At 32.9% G+C, this 3,774-nt stretch overlaps 1 protein-coding gene across 1 annotated transcript; it reads right to left on the reverse strand.

The window, feature by feature from the left end:
• Positions 1-1,709: 1,709 nt before the first annotated feature.
• On the reverse strand, positions 1,710-3,027 carry LOC125817290 (acyltransferase Pun1-like). The gene has a single exon (XM_049496833.1). The coding sequence runs from the start codon at positions 3,025-3,027 to the stop codon at positions 1,726-1,728; it is 1,302 nt and encodes a 433-aa protein (XP_049352790.1). The 3' UTR covers positions 1,710-1,725.
• Positions 3,028-3,774: the final 747 nt, after the last annotated feature.

The following is a 3,774-nucleotide window of genomic DNA, read 5'->3' on the forward strand; positions in this document are numbered from 1 at the left end:
TGAGAGGCTAAAGTGTCGGCTAGTCTATTGCATTAATATGCAACTAAATATTTTTGAATGGGTGACTACATATTGATCCTCGTTAAACTTTTCCTCCATCTTTTTTTATTTCCCGTCAAGTTTCTGGTATTCATATTGAAGTTCTATAAAATTTGAATTCGCATCGAAAAGTCTCATATTGGGGGTAAATAGTTTCCTAACAAAGGTGAGTCTATACCTAGGAGAAGTAGGGTTGGGCATTCGGTCTTTCGATTCGGTTTTTATTATTTCGGTTCGGTTTTTGTTAATTCGGTTTTTTGTTATGGGAATGCTTAGTGGGATTTTTTAAATTTTGTAATTTTTTTGTTTATTTTATTTATGTTTATTTCTTTTTGCTTATTTTACTTTGTTTTTCAAATTATTGTATGATTCAAAATATTAAATTGTCGTTAACATTGAAATTTAGCCTTGTTATAACATTGAAATTTACCGGTCGTTGTTGTGCTATGGCTGCCTGCTGGTCGATTGGCAGTTGCCGCGTGCTGCTGGTCGCCGGAACGGTCGACGCTGCTATAGTCTGTAGACGACTAGACGTGGGAAGTGGGAACGGTAATTTTTGCCTTTTGGGAAGTGGGTTTGTAAAGTTGAAAAGTTTGAAAAGACAAACTTTTGTTTTTAATTTTAAATTATAATATTTATTTTTAAATATTAATAATTAATATAATATTAATATATATTATAATTTAATATATTTCGGTAAACCGAAATACCGAAATACCAAATTACACAAAAATTACATATCGAAAATCGAACCGAAATACCGAAAAATACAAAACCATATACCGAATACCGAACCGAAAACCGAAATACCGAAACCGAATTACCAAAATAATTCGGTTCGGTTCGGTTTTTCGGTTTTTCGATGTTTATACCCACCCCTAAGGAGAAGTTAAACACAAAAACTTTAATTAAAAAATTAAGTAATAATTATCACTTCACTACAACTTTGCGTATGTTACTCGTTTTTGTGTGCCGCCCATCACTAGTCCATTTTAGACAGGAAACTATTACCGTACAAAGTGGAAGTACATGTTCAATTGATAATGATGGTTCCTTTTTTGTGACTTGTAGGGGTGTTTATCTGAGGATCCAGTACTTTTAATAAGATAATAAGTGTCCTAAAAAGTGAAGTGTATCAATTTAGGAAAATAATGTGTGTTTCATTCATGCATTTGGCATTTGAGCTTAGTTCAAAGTGTTATCAAATGGGTTTATATCATGTTTTAGTTGTTTCCCTTATAAATTATGTGGTTCAAATATGTTTAAATTTCAATCGTTGTAATTTCAATTGTTGGAAATCAGCGAAATAATTATGTTGCTAAAAATGTCTGAGCTTCCAAGTCGTTGCTGGACTCTATTTATAAATTATAGAATAGTTTTTTGATGACTAGCAATCAAATCGATCTATTTTGTTTTTCTTTAATCAAATCAGGATCTTCTCGACTCTTTGTGCTATGTCCCTATAAATGAAAGCTCAATATCGAACTAATAACCCAATAATTCATCAGGTGGAGCTCATAATAATTGAGCAATAAAACATTTCCAATATCCTTGCTTATTCCACAAAAATTCTGAATAAAAATACATTGACGTACAACTTAATACAAGCATATTTTATTTGTCATCATCAGAAACATAATCAACATTCAAAAAACATATTCAACACACAAAATATATGTAAAACATCTAACAGCTTGGAACTATAGAAGCAAATTCAAGAAGCTCAGTGTCACGTTCAAATACAGACATATCATGTTCTGTAAGCGTCACAAATGCATCGAGTCCACCACTTTGGTTACCCATCAAGATAGCCAACTTGTTATTTAGTCCATTTGCTATACTCACCTTAGTAGGCTTCCCCCATCCAAAATCGATTTCATGAAGAGCAAATTTCACCAAACTAGTAATTTGATACGCATTAGGACCATTGTCATGATATTCCTGTTTCGATTTTGCTAGTTCGAGTAGCAAGGCCACAAACATGTTGTCATTGATGTTATCTCTTTTGTAAACTAGCTCTTTTGATTTCCTCATTTCACTGACCAATTTTGATATTGTCATACTTTCTTCGTTATTAGTTATTGATGTTGGACATATGGTAAGAAGATTTCCAATAGCATTTGGAGGCAAACCAACTTGTGCTCGCAAATCAACTGCTTGAACCATTGATGATGGTTGGAAAATCCCTGACTTTGCCTTTGCTGCTCTTACAGCACATTTAAAGATAAGTGCACTCACAACTTCAGTGCGTGTCGGATTTTGCACCTCTGATTCAGCAGCAACCGTGTTCTTAAGGTTTAGTAATTTCTCATTAGAGAAAATGTACCTTCTTTGGACACAATCATGTTTGTTTGACATGAATAATGGGGATAGAAAAGGACCACTTGAAGGTGGAGGAAAAACAGATTGTTCAACGTAGTGGAGAGATGGTATCGAGAAATTATTTGGATCGGAAGTTATCTCAGACCAATCACGAAAAAGATTGTAACCACTGCATCCATCTCCAATCTTATGTGATATACACATACTTATAGCTATTCCTCCACAATTAAAATAGGTGAGTTGAACTACAACTAGACCACCGGTTGTGCAATTTGACCAAGGCAAACCTTGAGGGAATAACAAATCTTCAATAGCTGTATTATGCCAGTTAAAAGTTTCTGATATGAGGCAATCAATTCGAACTTGAACAAATTCAGCCCCCGCGTCATTACAATCAACTGTAGTATTATCTTTAAGCCTTCCGGCATATGGATAATAAATGGACAGTATTTTGGATAAAGATTCCTCAAGAAGTTGAGATATTTGAGTATTGTTCTTTGAGATAGCATCTTTGGTGTAGAAAAGGGAAAATGGAATGTAAGAGTTGCTGAAAGCTTGATCAATTAAAGAAAGTTTGTGCCATCTTTTAGTAGGACAAGTTGGAGAAGATGGCTTGATGAGCTTCTCAGAGATAATGGATACAAGTGGATGTGCAATTGACTCCATTTTGATATCAAATGCTAATGTTCTTTTCTTTTTTTTTTGGCAATGACGTTAGTGCCTTTAGCACTTTTATAGCTGAAAATTAAATTAAATCATACTATGTTTTAGTCAGCTAATTCAATGTTGGTAAGCCAAGGAACTACATTTTCTCTGTTGTTGAGCTAACTAAAAAGGCTTCTTTATTTTTAGTGAGTCAAAGGTGTGCTGATAACAAAAGGAAGTCAAATCTTACACTGCCTCTGCCTCTGCCTCTGGTGTACAAAATTGATTTATTTTTAAATGCTTACTATTAAATTATATTTCTCATCAACAAATGGTACGTGACTTCCGGGGGCGGATTTAGCTAATTGGATAATAACTTTTGCATGAATTCTGTATTGGTATTGAAAAATCAAATAAAGATATAAAGAAAAATGACTTGGAAACCCACTAAGAAAGTGTGTGATAAAAAAAAAAAAAAAAGACAAAATGGTCTAATAGACCTTTTACTTGTATGAGTTTGTATTGTGAACATTTTTACTTAACTATTTATCAATTGAACTTTTAAACTCAATACGATTCAGCATTTAAAATCCTTCTGACTATTGACCAAGCTCATGTGAAAACTTATTATTGAGTTGGAACAAATGCGTGATTTCACACATAAAAAACACGTAAACCTAGAATTTTTAGACTAAAAGTAACTAAAAGAAAAAGAAAAATAGATAAAAAAAAAGACAAGAAAACATTTAAAATAATTTTTTTTAACTT

This window comes from Solanum verrucosum, unplaced genomic scaffold (genome assembly GCF_900185275.1).
Source record: "Solanum verrucosum unplaced genomic scaffold, falcon-dt-bn FXZP01000258.1, whole genome shotgun sequence".
Lineage (NCBI taxonomy): Eukaryota > Viridiplantae > Streptophyta > Magnoliopsida > Solanales > Solanaceae > Solanum > Solanum verrucosum.

Coding starts and splice junctions, on each gene's coding strand:
- LOC125817290 (XM_049496833.1), bottom strand. CDS start 3,027: ATGGAGTCAATTGCACATCCACTTGTATCCATTATCTCTGAGAAGCTC.